The 16,744-nt window shown below is 40.6% G+C and overlaps 1 protein-coding gene and 1 long non-coding RNA gene across 10 annotated transcripts in view; one reads left to right on the top strand and one right to left on the bottom strand.

Moving 5' to 3' along the window:
* The window catches only part of PRKDC (protein kinase, DNA-activated, catalytic subunit), a 167,138-nt gene extending 156,142 nt beyond the window's left edge, over positions 1-10,996 (top strand). For 6 of the 8 annotated variants that reach the window (XM_039527362.1, XM_039527361.1, XM_039527358.1 and 3 more), the window contains 8 exons: positions 261-481; positions 1,000-1,092; positions 5,645-5,734; positions 6,450-6,521; positions 6,607-6,808; positions 7,564-7,752; positions 8,691-8,830; positions 10,304-10,996. In XM_039527362.1, coding sequence (XP_039383296.1) covers positions 261-481; positions 1,000-1,092; positions 5,645-5,734; positions 6,450-6,521; positions 6,607-6,808; positions 7,564-7,752; positions 8,691-8,830; positions 10,304-10,508 — 1,212 coding nt within the window. In that variant the 3' untranslated portion in view covers positions 10,509-10,996. Of the gene's footprint in view, positions 1-260; positions 482-999; positions 1,093-1,368; positions 1,464-5,644; positions 5,735-6,449; positions 6,522-6,606; positions 6,809-7,563; positions 7,753-8,690; positions 8,831-10,303 lie in introns of those variants that run through there. The other 2 variants (XM_039527360.1, XR_005595057.1) reach the window with 2 other exon arrangements.
* On the bottom strand, positions 303-16,481 carry LOC120399271. Of its 2 annotated transcripts, XR_005595059.1 has the most exons (5): positions 16,211-16,481; positions 12,160-12,410; positions 11,109-11,622; positions 8,303-8,464; positions 303-424 (listed from the first exon to the last, which is right to left on the bottom strand). It is a non-coding gene; the product is annotated as an uncharacterized LOC120399271 (long non-coding RNA). The 2 variants fall into 2 exon arrangements; XR_005595060.1 differs by lacking the exon at positions 8,303-8,464 and having other exon boundaries at positions 342-424.
* Positions 16,482-16,744: the final 263 nt, after the last annotated feature.

The following is a 16,744-nucleotide window of genomic DNA, read 5'->3' as shown; positions in this document are numbered from 1 at the left end:
ACATCATCATAAAATACACATTGATATTAGTTTGCGGTGTTTTCTACATGGATAATTGGGTGCTTTCTGCAGAGGCAATGGATTTAGCTACACTTTTCTAAATTTAGTAAAAAATAAAGCAGTCTAGTGGTACAAGAACAACATGATCACAGTACACAGGAATACAAGAGGCCCAAGAGTTTATGGGAGAGCCCTGATGCTACAGCAATGCATGCTCTCACCTGTGCCAAAAATGTTTTGCTTTTTTCCCTCCCTTCAAGATAAAAGTAATGGAGTCTATCAGGAAACCAAAACGTATAAACATCCGCGGCAGTGACGAGCGGGAACATCCCTTTCTTGTCAAAGGTGGTGAAGATCTCCGGCAGGACCAGCGCATTGAGCAGCTCTTTGATGTCATGAATATTATCCTTTCCCAAGATGCTGCCTGCAGCCAAAGGAACATGCAGATAAAAACTTACAAAGTCATACCCATGACAACCAGGTAGGGACTTTGTGGTCTTTGTCATTCAGGGATAAAAATCCTCACATCAAAAGTCACATAGCTTCTTTATGCTGGGAGGTGGGATTTCTTTGTGCCAAATGCTGGTGCAAAAATTTTTGGCACTTGGCTCTGGGAATTTTTATATGATATAGAAATTTTTTTTAGACCATTTACATAATATTTTTAATCTTTGTCATAAGTGCCATGTCTGGCAATTATTTTTCTGAATATATTTGGGTTTATAATTATAACTTGGCGGTTTTATATAAACTTCCTGAGTTTAGACTTCACAGCATGTCCCAAAGTTGGGTAAATCCTATTATCCTGTTTTAAAGATAAGGAAACTGAGGCACAAAATTTGAGACTTGCCCAAAACAATGATCTTTACCAGAGTCAGGAACAAAACCTACAGTCTTGTGACCTATCAACTGGACCATGCTGCTTTCTAGTTATATTGCTCCTCTTTTTCAGTTAAACTCTGAGGGTTTTGTTCCCACACATGATTTCTTTTGTTTCAGATTAGGGTTGATTGAGTGGTTGGAAAATACCTGTACCTTAAAGAATTTCCTTATGGAAAGCATGTCCGAAGAGGAAAAAGATGACTATCACAGGTGATGCTGGTTTTAACTGTCCACATGAATAGAAATAACTATTACTGGGCTCTTTCTGACAATCTGTTTGTCCGATGAAAAACCTAGGCTTAATGGTGTAAAATAAATAAAGTATTTGTAAGACAGAAGTCTCTTTAGTACTTCCTGACCCAAATTAGTAATTGGCAGCTGTTTAATGAGTACCATTGTACCAGTCATCCATATCCTCCACCCAACTTGTGTAAACAGGGAGTTTGTAATCCTCTGACGTTATCGTCACTATTTTCTTATCAACAGATTATGGTTTTACAAGTGAAGGATTTTGATCTCTTGCATTGAACAAGCAGGAAGTGGACTTAGGTCAGCAAGGAGAGAGAGCTACTTAGAAAACTGTATGTTCAGCAATGAGTCAGTAACTGAGAATATTGCCTATAACTACATGAAATACAAGTCTATCTGAGTTTAAAAGAAATGTTGCCTTTGCATGAAGAGTGGATTTTAGAAATTCTAGTTTTCTAACTCCTGGCTGTTGGTTTTCAAAGGATGAACGTTTGTAGAATCAGATGAATTCTAATTTTTCAATCTCTATTATCTTTGTGGGGCTTTAGGAATAACTTTAACTAACTTGCTTTGTTCCCATTACACAGTTTTGTTTAAATTTGTCTTAATATTGGCATGATTCATTTGCAAGCTCTCTCGTTTTTGAACCAGGGTTGTGGAATCAAGTCTCACACCAAGGCTCGCATCCAGTTTGACACATCAGTTGCACTACTGGTTGTGTCCTTCAGTTGAGACATTTAACTGTGCTCCTATCTTCTGTTTGTACAAAACCAAGTTAACAGTCCTTTAGCACTTTTCCAATAGAAATGAGAGCTGTGAAAAGAGTCTGTCTCCATTTTCCAAGTGGGTGGTGGAGTAATCACTGAGCATGTAAGAACTACTGAGTTTGCCTACAAAGTCTCTGCATTACCAGCACCTAGCTCATTGCTTTGCAATGGGCTTGTACCTTGAGTGGGAAAGGGGTCATGTAAAGCCCATTCTGGGTGGTGGGAAAGTTGCGGGGGAGGGATCACAATGCGCAAAAAAGAGAGAATCCTAATATGTAGGGTAAGTACATAGAAATGTATGTTTGTGTCTTTGTGAAAACAGTTTTATAATTTAAAACATAAGCCTATTTTATAGTTGTAAATACAGTTTATTAATTATGTCCACACTTGGCTGAGGGAACAGCAGCATTCCCAAAAGAAATACTGATGAGAATTCCCACTGACTAAACTTCAGTTTAAGGGAGGGGGAAAAAAACCAAAATAATGATAGGAGGATTTGGAATTTCTTTGCTCTGCTTTCTGCAAAGCAGACACACCATGTAGCCTGGATACTAATCATCATCTTCTACCCTTAGTCCCATCTAAATATGTCAGCTCTTCGAGTCTGGCTTTTCCATTCCAGTCTGTCTTGAAACAGTTCCCTGGAAACTCCACAGCTAATCAATTCCTCTTGTATGACATCCATTCAACTAGTTTGGGGTCTTCCAACCCTTCTCTTACCCTCCATTTCTCATAACACCCAGTTTCTTATATATTCTTCTGCTCCTCTTTTCACACACCCAAACCATACAAGCTTGGATTTCCTCAGCTTTTCTATAATTGATGATACCTTCACACTTCCCCTACTTTGTTCATTCCAAACATGGTTCATCCTTGTAATGTCAAGCATCCATCTTAATGGTTTCATTTCCACTATATTCCAGATCTGCTCCTGTCTCTTCCTCAGTGCCCAGTGTTTGGAGCCATACAAAAGGACATCCCTAATTACCATCTTACAGATCTTACGTTATTTTTCAATTTGATAGGCATTCTCCTATTACAGATCATTCTGCTCACTTCTCTCCACTTAGTCCATCCCTTTCCAGTGTTGCTTGTAAGTTCATCATTGAGTTTACCTTCATCCTGTACTATTCAGGGCCGGCTTGGGCTTTTTTGCCGCCCCAAGCGGCGAACAGAGAAAAAAAAAAAAAAAAAAAGCCGCAATCGCCGATGGGTCCTTTGCTCCGAGAGGGACTGAGGAACCTGCTGCCGAATTGCCACCGAAGACCCGGACGTACCGCCCCTTCCCATTGGCCGCCCCAAGCACCTGCTTCATTTGCTGGTGCCCAGAGCCGGCCCTGGTATTATTGAATCTAAGTACTTGAGCTTCTGTACCTCTGGTAGTGGCTGGCCGGCCCCCAAGACTTAGTCTCATTGCCTTCTTGCAAATATACATCAAATGTACAGGCCATATTTCTGCTGATTTTTTTTCATGCCATTTCTTTTAACTACACACTTCTATCTCTCTAAATCTTTTTTGCTCTCTCCCATGAGCACTACATCATCTGCACAAAGCATGCACCTGAATGTTTTCTGTAAATCCATCAAGCGCACCAATGTGAACAAAAAGAGGCTGAGCCTTGATGAATTCCAACACTTACTAGAATCTGTTCAGTTTCTCCACAGGGCCTTCTAACAGCACCCTTGAACATGTCCTGGACAAGTCTGATGTAGTCTTCAGGTATCAGTTTCATTCTCATACAGATCTGAGAGCTGACTTCTCTCAGAACATGGTCTTAAGCCTTCTCAAGATCGATGAATACCATGTGCAGAGTTTTTCTCTTTTCTCTATATTTTTCGACAGGCAGTCTTAATGCAAAGGTAGCATCCATTGTTGACTTGCCTGGCATGACTCCACCCTGATAGTCACTGACCTTTACTTCTCTTCATAGTCTCTTATCCTAACTTTTCCCTAGATCTTCATTGTGTGCATCATGAGTTTAAATGTCTCTTTTTCTCTTAAATATTGGTACTAATGCACTCTTTCTCCAGGCATCAGGCAACTTTTTAGTCTTCATGGTGAAATTAAACAGTTGTCTGCTTGCCCTAAGTGCTTCCATACTTCTGCTGGTATGCAGTTGGGACTGAGAGGTTTCTTTTTCATGTTCCTCAATACTTCTGCAACTTCTTCTAGGACTGATGCCACCAGGCCCTGAGTTGGTTTTATATATGGCTTGGTTCCCTTGGATTCTTTTCATTCATGAGCCTTGCAAAGTAATTTCTTCACTCGTCCTTAATCTGGTTCTCATTGATTAACATATTTCCACTTCCATCTTTTAATGTCTTTTAAATAAAGGAGGGTGAGAAAGAACTATATAGACTAGCAAAGACTCAAGATAAGAGAACTAAAGACATTGTTGAGATCAGTCTGGATACTAATACTTTACTAGAAGATTTCATCTGAGAACAACAAAGACCTCCAAACCATTAATTAACCTCAGAATATCCTCTATATGCTAAGAAAGTAAGGCAGGGAGCAGGGGTGGGGGGTTATGGGTACATATCACTTCACCATTTACTAAAAAGCATTCATACCTTTGGTGGAACACACAACTGTTTAACAGCACCCAGCAACATTACACCTGACATACGGGAAGAAAAAAAAGAAACTGCAGGAGCAATTTAAGCAGGCAAAATGGAATTATGTGCGTAGGCAATTGGCCAGGCCAGCTAAGGTAGCACTCTTCTCCCTTATGAAAAAATATGATGGGACCTGCATTAAACTACAAGAGGTCGAAACCTCAGCTTTACATATTCTTTTTACAAAGACAGAACCTTCAACAGCACACAGTGCTTAGGGGCCAGTGTGGGTAATAGGTTCAGTAACAATGATAATTGTGCCTCATAACAACTTCCATCTGAGGCTCTCCAGGCTCTTACAAACATTAAATTAGGTATCTAAACACCCTTATGATATAGGAAAGTATTAGTCTTACCCCCAATTTTTATGGATGGGGGAACCTGATGCACAGAAGTGACCTAACTTGCCCAATGTCAGACAGGAAGCCCTATGGTAGGCCTTTGACCACAGTCTTTTCTTCCTCCCAGTGCTGAGAAAGTGCCACCTACTGAACCACAACACAATTTCCTATAGCAATTAAGCATTCATTTAAAGGTCTCTTATTCAGATATTGACTTGTCCTGACCCTCCTTATATTGTTACTAACTATGAGAAGCACAGAGCAGCACAGCTGCAGATTGTAGACAGTTGTTTCAAGGATAGGAGGGTATGGAAAATTTGAATCTTTCCACTATATGCTTTCTCTTTACTGTAGTGCAGATTCAGACACTGTGTTTTTCCTGTTTAGAACAACCTGGCAAAATTCTACTTGCTGCGGGTGAATAAAATATCATTCAGGTTTTTCTCTATCATCAATTAGCATGGTAAAAAGTGGTCAAATAGATTTTTGCCCCGTTACAAAAATTTCAAGACCCTTCTTTTCAAGGCAGCTTTCGGATCAATTCATGCTCTCTCACACTTCCTTCTCAAGACCCTTGCTGTTCCTATTGAAAAAAACAGTTCAACAGAATGCAGCGAGTCAGAGAGCCCTGTGGCTGGTGAAGGCCTGTGTCTAATATTTGCTTTGTATGAACTTGATTGCAAAATATTTGTACTTCACTCTGGTTTACTGTATTTTGTTACTTTCTTTTGCATTTTGCGCACATAAAAATGTAGATAAATCATCCGTCCTTTTGTTTGTCCACAGCCGAAAAGGCCCCCGTATCATGTACAGTGACTGGCTGTCCAAGATGGCTGGGAAAGAGAAAGGCATTGCACGCTATAAGACTATGTACAGGTAGGTCTCACAGTTACGTAATTTTCAGAAAAACAGTTGGTAAGAAACGTCGACAAAACATTTGTGGTGGAATTTGCTAAATGTTCCCGGGACAATGTTGATTTTGATGAAATTCAGCCCGAAACCAGGTAGGATTCCAACAAAATCCTGCCTTGTTTCCTGCCAGCTTTTCCATCTGCCTCCTTGACAGCCCATCTAGTAGGCTGACAGGGAGCAGAGAGCCTGGAAGCCCAGGATCCCCAACACCAGCACACCCCGCCAGGTTGTCTGCCCGAGCCTGGGATTTCAGCGTAGCTGGGTGGAAAACGGTAACTCTGCTTCAAAGAGAACTTCAAAATGTTGGACTTTTGTTCCAAACTAAAGCTAAACCAATTTTTTGGGATTTAAGTTTGATTGTATTTCTGCATTAACATTGAAGCTTATCCCATCTATTTTCTTTTCTCCCTGATTTCCACTGTATTGAATTGATTAATTAGGAGATTTCACTCTGGGAATGGGTGCCTGGAAAATAGGTCTTTTCTATCTTCCTAGGAACAAACAACATTTTGTCATCTTTTCTCCTCTGAATTTGAGGAAACACTCCTTGTGATTGGCACAGTTCCAGAGTTAAACAAAGTGTTAGTGCTTTGATATAAGGACCCAGATTCTCTTAAAAGTGTTATATCTTCTCATTGTACAGTTTCAATAACTAGTGCATTCTGTTGTTGACTTGCAGTAGAGCTAATCGTACAGAAACAGTCCTGTCTTTCAGAAACAGGGAAAACACTGTTCCAGGAGACCTTTTAAGGTGAGTACACTGACAGTTACTGTGTGTTTACAAAAGTTATATCAATGTTTGTTTCACAATATCTGACTTTTTTGTTTTTGTTAAGGAGAGCATTTGTTAAGATGAGTACAGCTCCTGAGGCCTTTCTATCTCTGCGATCCCATTTTGCCAGCTCTCATGCACTGATGTGCATCAGCCACTGGATTCTTGGTATTGGAGACAGACATCTATCCAACTTCATGATTAATATGGAGACAGGCGGCATGGTGGGAATAGACTTTGGACATGCATTTGGTTCAGCGACGCAGGTATGTTTCCTCTGATCCTTTTCTGTTGACTACTCTATTGGGAGTCTTGGGGGCTGATGGTGGCTGGTGGTCAGTCAATTACTTTATATTTTGTATTGAAGTTAAAGTATTTAAAAGTATTTTATTTGTGCTGAATTTGATGATTTCTCATACTTGACACCATAAGTTAAGAAAATGATTCTAGTTATCATTAGAACAGAATCTTTTTCCAGATAACTTGGCTGATGCTAACAGGTTGATAAATTCTACAGCTCTATGCAGAGAGCAAAGTATTTTTTTTAATACAGGTCTGTCGCATCTTACGCGCATTTAACGTGATTTCAGCTTTACGCGGTCAGCAAAAACAAAAACCTCAAAAAAGAGAAAAATAACAATTTTAATACTGTACCTGTAGTGCGGGTGATTCCGCCCACCATTCAACTCAATGTAATTTTGACTATATGCGGTTTTCGCTTTACGTGCTAACGGCAGAATGGAACCCCCGCGTAAGATGAGACTTGCCTGTATTGGTATCAGTATTTGATGCTTTCTGAAAATCAGAAGGCCTTGCTCATCCATGCTTTCAAGCAGTAGTTATTGACAAATATTCATAGCAATAACTTTAACCCAAGAGCACTCTGGTTTCAGTGAGCTCCTCCTTATTTTCAGTTCAGTAGCCAGCAATGTTTTAAGGTTCACGCAGAAGACTTATCTTTGTATCTTAGTTTCAAGGTTTTTTAATTCATGGGTTTCGGTTTTTCCTTGTTCTTCTGTAGTTTCTGCAAGTGCCAGAGTTGATGCCTTTTCGTCTAACTCGCCAGTTCATTAATCTGATGTTGCCAATGAAAGAATCAGGTCTCATTTATAGTGTGATGGTACATTCCCTAAGAGCCTACCGCACAGAGCCAGACCTCCTGATCAGCACTATGGACGTGTTTGTAAAAGAACCTTCCTTAGACTGGCAGGTAGATTTTTGTTGTTGTTGTTCTTTCTGTTTTGCCTTTCTATTCATGAACAAAGCCTAAAGTTGATTAGTTTTGCCTTTGTTACTTGATCATTTTTCATGATAGAACAATGAAGTCCTTCCTGCTAGTCAGCCTACGTTTCCCTTTTATCTTTATCAGCAGCTTTATTGAGCTGGGGAATAATCTTTCAGAGATACTAGCAGAAGCCAAGTTCTTGAAACATGTAAAATAAGACACTGATTTCTTATAGGGGTAAGAGAGGGACTGGACAGAGGGATAGCTTTTATCCATTTCTAATTTGTGTTGTTTAGTTTCATTTCTGTATTGAATGAGTGATCTTGAGATTGTCAAATCTTTATGGTGATTCATGCTATCACCCTATGTACTATAAATAGAGTATGTTCAGTTTGTCACCTGATAAGCAGCACAACTTGGTGTCATGTTTTACATGAAACTATGCATTTCATACAATGTGCTGTTTATGAAAATACTTCTGAAACCAGTTACTGAATTAAAAGTTTGAGTATAAATGTTTTCAGACTACCTTTACCTGTACAGAACTTGCTAAACTGGTGTAATTATGTGCAATAAATTATTCCTTAGTTTTAGAGGCAGCAACATTTTGAGATTTCACTCAAGCAGATCAAAGTAGAGCTTAAGAAGATGTGCTTTCCTATGTTCAGGTTAGCATTGTTCATCCACTTTGCTGAATCTGCAGAAATACAAATGTTTGTCATATTTTCAGTTGCAAAGTAACTTAAGTCACAGGCAGAAGTAAATTTCTGCTAAATATCCTGCCCTCCACTTTCTTTGCAATTCAGATTATTTGCTGACTTGTTCCTGAGGATGTGGGTGGCTGTGAGAATGTAGGAGAGGTTTAGGCGTATGGTTGTTTGTCTAATTTATGATAAATGAAGAAAAATATTTTCTCTCATTAGAATTTTGAACTGAAGCAGTTGAAAAAAGGCGGCACATGGTCTAAGGAACTAAACACAGCTGAAATAAACTGGTATCCCTTGCAGAAAGTGAACTGTGCCAAAAGAAAGCTGGCAGGTGCCAATCCAGCAGTACTCACCTGGTAAGGCATTAAAGGACTTGGAAATCCAAGGGAGAGACTAAGAACCTTTGCAGTTGAAAGAGTCAGGGACTTGTTACCTTCAGACTTAATGGCAGAAAAGGAAGACAAGGGGGCAATTTAATCATTTTGCTTCTTGGCAGAGTGAATTGTTTTGATGTACAAAAGCTGTCTGAATCATCTTAGTAGCTAAACTACCCTGTATCTCCTGAGTGTCCTTGTTCCAGCTCAGTTTTCCTCTGTACTCCTGGGCATTTATTTTTCTTGGCAGCATGTGTGGTCACACCATGTAAGCCTAGTTATTTCCCATCCCTCACAAGCTGTTGCTCTTCATAAAGCTTTGGGGGTAGAGGTGAAATTTGAATGGACTCCTTTTAAAAAAATAAATAAATAAATAGTCTAGCAGGAATCTTGAGGCAACTGTCAGGGAGGCATACAAGTAAATTAGCTAGTTTCCAAAAAAATTCATTACATTGCTTAGGAATGTGACGGCCTGAGATTTAATCAGCTCAGTCAAGATTGGCTCAAGCTAGAAATCACAGTATTTTACTCTTTAAAATTCAATTAATCCCTTCCTTTTAAATTCATTTTGGGTTGGTGCAATGAATGAAAAGCTTGTTTAAAATTATAAAAATACTTTTAAAATGGCTGAATAGAAAGGTGTGGGGGGAAGGGGATGGGGCTATACCTATCCCATAGAACTGGAAGGGACCCCGAAAGATCATCTAGTCCAGCCCCCTGCCTTCGCTAGTAGGACCAAGTGCAATTGGTATCACCCAGGAGAGCTGTGGCAGCAACAGGTTTGATTGCCTTTAGGTTGCTGTGTGACCGAATGAGTAACTGTTTTCCGCTCTGGCCTCCATTGGTGAGGCAGACTTTGCAGAAAGCAGCTGGCTGCCTTTTTTCAGATGAGCACTTTGCAGGTGAGGGAGGGGAGAAACAGTACAATACAAGTAGCAGTTTGATTGAGAGGCTTACCCAGAATTTCTATATGTCTATATTGTATCTGGGAATGAGCCTCCCAGACTGGGCCCACAGACTTGTGGCTTGCTAAAGTAGCTGTGTAGATAGTGCTTTAAGGGTGCGGCTCAGATGCCGGGGCAGGGGCGGCTTTCAGAACCCAAGCTGTAATGTCAAAGCACTGTCTACACAGCTACTTTTAGCACACTAGTGCGAGCCCCATTAACACAAGTCTGTGGACCCAGTCTGGGAAGCTCGCTCCCAGATGCAGTGTAGACATACTCTCTTTGAAAATCTCACAGACTTGAGCTCAAGCTGGAGATGTTCATAGTAAATGCTCACAGATGAGGGAAGAGCCTGAGATCACTCATTTTAAGGACCTGATCTTGACTTGCTAAGCACTCTAAACACCTATTAAGTCAAGAATGCTCACTACCTCGTAGGATTAGGCCTTAAAGCTCTCATTTGAAAATAAAAAAAACAAGGTCTAGATTTTCAGAATTTTCTTTTTTTCAGTGATGAATTACGACTGGGCCATGAGAAATCACCTGCCTACAAGGAATATGTAGCTGTAGCTCAAGGTTGCAGAGATCACAACATCCGAGCCAAAGAACCAGAGGATGGACTTTTGGAAGAAATCCAAGTGAGATGCCTTATAGATCAAGCAACAGATCCCAATCTCCTTGGCAGAGTTTGGGAAGGATGGGAGCCCTGGATGTGAAAGAAGGGCTGTAAGGAAATAATCAAATGGAGTGTGTTCTCTAAGCCAAACCACTACAGTCAAGTTACTGTGTGGTGGGGGAGGAGCAGGGATAGAAAAACAATTAATTTGTGTTTTCCACAGTGGTAAGTCTGAACTGATTAAGGGTTGTGATACCATGGTAGAACTTACTCAAAGATGACAATTTATGAACTAATGTCTCTGTACTAGGAACTTGAAAGGAATATGGTAACTGAAGGCTAAGGCCCATGATATTAAGCTATTGTATTTAACAGAAGAAACCACAAACAAAATAACTGCACAATCTTTGAATGGATGTTTAACATGCTGTATTGTTTAATCCACGCAAAGAGTGATTAGATAAAAGTCAACACATACAACCTATTGAATGATACACATTGAAATCTCTCATTTTTAAAAGTAGAAATCAGTTGCTATAATACCAATTATGACCACAACATAGCCTGTTTTAACAATTATAGGAGATGTTTAGTAAGTTGTGACTATATTATAAAGATATTTTATGGTTTTGCATAAAATTTAAACTGCAAAGTTTTCGTGTTTTAAGAATCATATTTAACAGAAGTGTTGAGTCCATACCTGAAAGCAGGCATTGCTGGTGTCTCTACCGTTTTCTGCTGTGGATGAGCTGGCAGCACAGGACAACGTAGTCTGTTGTTTTCCAGTACTTGCTTATGAGGTGATTTAAGGGGGGAAAGTCTGACTTTAGCCACACCAAGAGCACGAGCCTCTATTGTAAAGCAGTTTTTTAGAGGTAACCTGTGTGTGCCAAACAAAGTGCAGCAGAGATTATATGGGAATGAATTAGTGTCTTTCAGAATATTATGACTAGTTATTAACATGAATTCATTTAAGAAGACATTTCCCACTGACATTTTAATAATGCGTGATTATCATGGAGCAGTGAACAAGTATAACTTTAAAAAATGAAAAGCAAGCACCACTGACTTTTCTGCAGTGGTAGGCTCTTCATTGCAACTGTTATAGGTCATCTCAGCCCTACTCAGGCCTGCTTCTACACTGACTTCCTTTCCCTGGCATCAGTTTCAACCTGAAAGCAGACAGACCATCAGTCTCTCTGCTGGATAAGAACCTATAAAACAAATAAGAGCAGGTAAATGTTTAAACCTGAAGCTAATGAGCATAAAGGGAATTGTTCAGAGTTGGAAACTGAGTGGCACAAAGCAGCAACAAATAATATTTCTGTGAGGTGTTTTTCCCCCGTCTAAAAAGGTTGAACATTTTACCATCCTTTCTAAACCATAAATGCTAAGAGTTTTGCTTTGTTCACTTTGATTCCGTTCTAGCACTGTAAATCAACATCTCCAAATTCTCAGTCAACAGCATTTTGAATGAGTACAACCGAGTCTGGGGCCATACTAGATCTTTATTGGGAAAACCATTGGCACAAAAACTCCTTGGTGCTGTACAGGAGGTCTGTCTATTAAAAAAATAAAAACAAGCTGTAGAATAAGTAATGGGTCATTTCTAAATTAATAGTTTTAGGACACTTACTAAAGAAGCTAAACTGCTTTTCCCCACTCTTAAATTGCAGGGCACTATTTATGCAAAGTTGTTTTTTTGTCCACTGCAACATGTGCAATGTAGTAATGTATTTTTATATACTCACCTTTGTATGATTCTTCTGAATGCATGTTGCTCCTTTTTATCTTTGATATCAATAAAGGAGACAACATGACTTAAAGTTGTCTGTGTGGAAGGTCTGTGTGGAAGGACTGTGTGTCTCTTCTGAAGTCATAAAGCACAGTAAAGAGTCACATGAAAACCTGAGTTCATGTTCAGAAGTCAAGTGGCTGACTCCAGCGAGGTGTTAAATTGCCCTTTTTGCACATTCCTCTTATACTTGCTGAGTACTTTGACCTGTAAAATAGATAGTTTAGGGTTACACTTTAACCAGGTTTTTCACATAGGAGTTTTGAAGCTTTCACAAGGAATTTGCATTTTTCTGACTGGGCACTGCAAAAAAAAAATTTATTTTTTTTTTTGGACACTTTTAAGTTGCCCCAACACTCTCAGAAGGGGTTGGTGTAAAGGATTCTGCAGTGGAACTTATGAAGTGAGAGCCAATGCCCATAGCCATTGTCCCAGCCAGCCTGACACTTTTTCCAAGGGGAAGGGAGTTGTGATGAATGTGGACTACAAAGGATCAGGGGAGGGGGAAAATAGAACACCAAAAAGATTTACATACCAGTTCTGAGTACTGTGTAAGCTCAAGAGTCAGCAGTGGAAGCCTTTGATGTAGCCCAGCTGCTGAAACGTACTAATTGTCCCAGGGCACCACTTTATCATGCGTTTCCTACTTCAATGATGATTTTTAGATATAAAATTGATGTCTGATTTATAAGCAACAGACCACTCAGTCCTCTGAGTGATGTGATACTGATACTATTCTATCTCACTACGATAGCCTTTTCCTCCATCCAGGAATTAATAGATCCAAGCTGAAGGTTTTAATAAGGTTATTTATTATTTATTAAAGCTGATTTTCAGTGGCACTCACACTGCCCAGGTCCTGACCACCAGTCCAGGGGGCTCTGCATTTTAATTTAATTTTAAATGAAGCTTCTTAAACATTTTAAAAACCTTATTTACTTTACATACAATAATAGTTTAGTTATATATTATAGACTTATAGAAAGAGACCTTCTAAAAACGTTAAAATGTATTACTGGCACGCGAAACCTTAAATTAGAGTGAATAAATGAAGACTCGGCACAGCACTTCTGAAAGGTTGCTGACCCCTGGTCTAACTACACTTATATAGTTAAAGCAGTACAGCTTTTGTGTGTAAAGTGATACAACCCCCTAGTGTGGACAGTTGTACTGGTATGAAGGTACTTGAGATAGTATAGCTCAGTGGTTCTCAAACTGAGAGTGAGTCAGGACCCCAAAGTGGGGGACTTCAGGCCTAGGCTTCAGGTTACAGGCCCTTGGGCTTCGGCTTTGATCCCCCCACCCGGGGCAATGGGGCTTGGCTTTGGCATTGGCCCTGCCACCTAGGGCTCAGGCTGGCTCAGGATTCAGTTCCCCTCCCGCCTGGGGTCAGGTAGTAATTTTTGTTGTCGGAATGGGGTTGCAATGCAAGTTTGAGATCCCCTGGTATAGCTTATTCCCATAAAGAAAGAAGAATAAGTTATAGGTGTATAACTGCATCCACACAAGGAGGGGTATCCTGCTGTAACTATTTTGGTTCAAACAAACAAAAAAAATGCACACCACTAATTGTAATAGTTATACCAGTACAAAAACTAATATATGTAGACCAGGCCTTAGCAACTACGGTGACCAGACGTCCCGATAAAATCGGGACCATCCCAATATTTAGGTGTTTGTCCCGATATTTCGCTCCTCTAGCAGCACACTTTCTTTTTCTTTGCTGTACCAGTGGACCCCTCCCCCCCCGCCCCCCAAATGTGTCCCAATATTTTCTTCCTCTCATTTGGTCACCCTATTAGCAATGTCCTTTTAAAGTCTAACTATGAAGAGAGAAACTAGACAACTCATATTGAATATTAATTGCTTTAGCTAATTCTCTTAAAAAAAACCAAGCAAACATATTTCAACAATTTTGTTTTCCCTTTTGTAAGCAGCCAGTGGACTATTCTTTTAAAATGTTTGGGAGATGGGAAAATTTCACGTTACACATTGTATCTTTAATTATTATTACATTTATTTTGTTTCAAGTATACTTGTTCATTTACCAGTATCAATTACTGATTTTCAAATAGGAGTATATTCATCAAAACTTTTTTTAATAGGCAACTGAAAGGAATGGGGGAAGAGAGAAATTTTAGAGAGTAAAATGAAGACAGTTTAGTTAGTAATCTAACACCATAAATCTACATTTACAATATTATTGCTGTCAAAAGAACATCTTGTAATGAAACATACAGGCAAACATATTGTCAGTTAAAACATTGTCCCAATCTGTCAGGCTGAGTTCTTGCCTTTTCAGTAGCCACAGTAGTTTCTCCTAAACTAACTGAACCTCAGGAGGGCACTAGAGTGACATTCACAAAGTGAAACACTCAGGTGTATGTATGTTTATTTTATAAGTATATACTGATTCCTCTTTAAAGCCTCCATTGGAAAAAGTTGTATTTTCTACACTCATGTACATTTCAGAGTGACTTTGGCAGTGTGCAAGGTCAAAAGGAAGAGTTTATGCATCAAAATGTCAAGCAACTACTGGTGTGCAATCCTCTAGCCAATATGAATGACGGAGGTGATGTTCATTTAACAATACTAGACTGCAAACCAGCAGGAAGATTTCCTAAATTCTAATAGTGTTTTTATTAGCTTCCCCACCACCAAAAATTTGTGAGCCTAATAATTAGTTACATAAAGAACGTGTAATGACTGTTTTTACAGGTTTCAGAGTGGTAGCCATGTTAGTCTGTATCAGCAAAAAGAACAAGGAGTACTTGTGGCACCTTAGAGACTAACAAATGCTCAAATAAATTTGTTAGTCTCTAAGGTGCCACAAGTACTCCTAGTTCTTTTTATGTTTTTACAGTACCTTTCAGCCTGGAAGATCTCAAAATGTTTGTTTCAGAGCAAGTGGAATACTTTGTTCACTGCTGCCATCAAATTCTCTTTTTGGGGAGGTGGCAGCTCTTTAAAAGCTCACAGCAACAGCTCTATAAGCCTGTGCGGTGATAATATCCACTTTTAGAGGTAGGTATTTAGGAAGACAAGCTTTTCAGGATGTGCCCAATCCTGCAGTGATTGCTCAAACAAAACTCTTATGAAAGTAGATTGGGTTTTGCCCCTGAGGTCATGATATCAGACATCCCCCACCTGACCCCCCAGTGGATAGTGACTGTGAACTGGCATATCTAGTATGGCATAAATCCCCTGTCATAAGGGCTCCTGCTGAAAATGCTGGCAGGTGTATTACTATACTGGAACCTTTGGGAAAGGATAGGGATAGTTTCATTGCCCATAAATACTTGGCTATAGTGTACACAATTCAGTTTTCAGGTCAGTTCTACTTACAAGTTTTTCTTTGCTTGTCATTCCTTCCTTGCTTGGAAACTCTGATTAACTATTTATTTGGAGTGTTATTTTATAGTGTGACTAGCTGCAACCCGGTCACAAAGCTGTGCAGACGCTAATCATTAGCATCAAAACCGCGCAAACCATTGTTGTAATTCTACAGCGTCTCCTCAAAACGAAACAGAGAAATGACTGTATTGCTAAAGCAGCACACGTTACATTTTCACTATTTACATTACTCACGACTTACCTCGAGGAAAACGCTTCGCATTAGCTACAATGGGAGTGAGTGCTTAAAGACCGTAATTAGGAACCTGGGCACCAGTGCGTTCCCAACCGTAGCTGTGGGTGGCAGTATAACACTCCCTCCTCCCCCCACACACTTTTAAAGTGACCTACATTGTAGGCTGAAGTGACAGATACAAAAATATGCACTATTCAGCCACACGAGGGCAACGTGTACCAATGAGGCAAAGCACTTCATGGTTTTGCATGCAGCGAAAGTATTTTCTATGGTGCTAAAATCTAGCACATGGTCAAACAAACAGCACAAGACTATCTCTCTCCCCCCCCCCCCCCGGACTGCTTCATGCATTGTGTACGTGCCACTTGTCAAAACTCCAACGTGCAGCACGGCACTGCTAGAATGCACGTGTGAGCACCTTTAGAAAAGACAGCGGCTGCACAGGAGCGGAGCCTTGCTGCGGGGTGGGAGGAATTCATCGGCCAGGCGTAGTTTCCCGCTAACCCGCGTCTGACGCCGCTCACTGCACTACACAAAGTGCGAGGTACGCACAGATTCAGGTGCAGCAGGCGAAGAACCGCTCGCCGCCGCCTCACTAGGCAACCCCCCGGCGGAAGGTGAGACTCTCCTCGTCAGCCTGTAACCCAGCTCCAGCCCTGGCAACCACGGGAGTCCTCGGCTCGGATACGCTCTGCCCCGGCGACTCGCCTCTGGCTCTCAAGTACTTGGCGCTGCTCTTGGGACTTGACTTAACAGTTACCCTGGTCCTGCCCAGGGGCGACGTTTGCAGCCCACGTGCACTGTGCGTGTCTGTTTCAGGGCAAGTGGTTTCTCGCCCCCGCCCCCCCTTCCCCTCCCCTCCCCAGGAACCCGAGCAGCGCACACTCCGATAAACAGGAAGGTGGGAATGAGAACAGCAAGTCCTGCCGCCCGTCCTAGGCACTGGCAACAC

This window comes from Mauremys reevesii, linkage group 2 (genome assembly GCF_016161935.1).
Source record: "Mauremys reevesii isolate NIE-2019 linkage group 2, ASM1616193v1, whole genome shotgun sequence".
In the NCBI taxonomy this organism is placed as follows: Eukaryota; Metazoa; Chordata; order Testudines; family Geoemydidae; genus Mauremys; species Mauremys reevesii.
Note: the sequence above shows the minus strand (reverse complement) of the source record. Positions and strands in the feature narration are given on the sequence as shown.